The sequence below is a fragment of the Corvus brachyrhynchos genome, unplaced genomic scaffold (assembly GCF_000691975.1).
Source record: "Corvus brachyrhynchos isolate BGI_N302 unplaced genomic scaffold, ASM69197v1 scaffold517, whole genome shotgun sequence".
NCBI classification, from domain to species: Eukaryota; Metazoa; Chordata; class Aves; order Passeriformes; family Corvidae; genus Corvus; species Corvus brachyrhynchos.
This window is the reverse complement of record NW_008238971.1, coordinates 170,572-171,205: the sequence shown is the minus strand read 5'-3', so window position 1 is coordinate 171,205 and position 634 is coordinate 170,572. Positions and strand designations below refer to the sequence as shown.

General features: G+C 53.9%; 1 protein-coding gene across 4 annotated transcripts in view; it reads left to right on the top strand.

Annotated features, from left to right (window-relative positions):
- Positions 1-11: 11 nt before the first annotated feature.
- The window catches only part of LOC108447748 (endogenous retrovirus group K member 9 Pol protein-like), a 1,884-nt gene continuing 1,261 nt past the window's right edge, over positions 12-634 (top strand). For 2 of the 4 annotated variants that reach the window (XM_017738692.1, XM_017738691.1), the window contains exon 1: positions 12-590. In XM_017738692.1, coding sequence (XP_017594181.1) covers positions 134-590 — 457 coding nt within the window. In that variant the 5' untranslated portion in view covers positions 12-133. The other 2 variants (XM_017738690.1, XM_017738693.1) reach the window with 2 other exon arrangements.

Sequence of the window (634 nt, the reverse complement as noted above, 5' to 3'; positions counted from 1 at the left end):
CCCGACCCCTCAGTGCAAGAGGTGGGGCAGGCCAGGGCATTGCTCGGACTATTGTAGATCCCTGACTCATGCCAATGGTCAGCCGTTGTCGGGATACTTCCACCAGGGTGAAAGGAGGGGGAATTGCTCTCCGATGCAGTCTCTCCCCCAGAGAGTGGCACAGGTACAGGCACAGGCCTACCCAGCCACCCAGGGATCAGACGGCACCCAGGGATCAGACGGGTTTGACGTCCACACCGCAGCTGCAGTCATCTTAGACTCTAAAGGTATTTATAAGGTTCCCTTGGATGCATATGGACCCTTAGCCCAGGGATCCAGTGCGATGCTGGTGGGAAAACCTGACGTTGCCCATCAAGGAATCTTAGTGCACTCAGGAGTTATTGACGCTGACTTGATTTGCGCTATGGTCTCCACGCAAAAACCCCCTGTAACTATTCCTAAGAAGACCTGCCTTGCTAAAATAGTGCCTTTTAAGTCTTGTGTCCCCAGGATAGAACAACAAACTCACAAAGATAACGGCAGTGGATCTACGGGACTTCCGCAGGCCTTCTGGACTGCAGACATCTCTGACCAAAGGCCACAGATGACATGTACCCTGATCCTGCCGAACGCCCGTCCGCTCTGGACTCAGCTT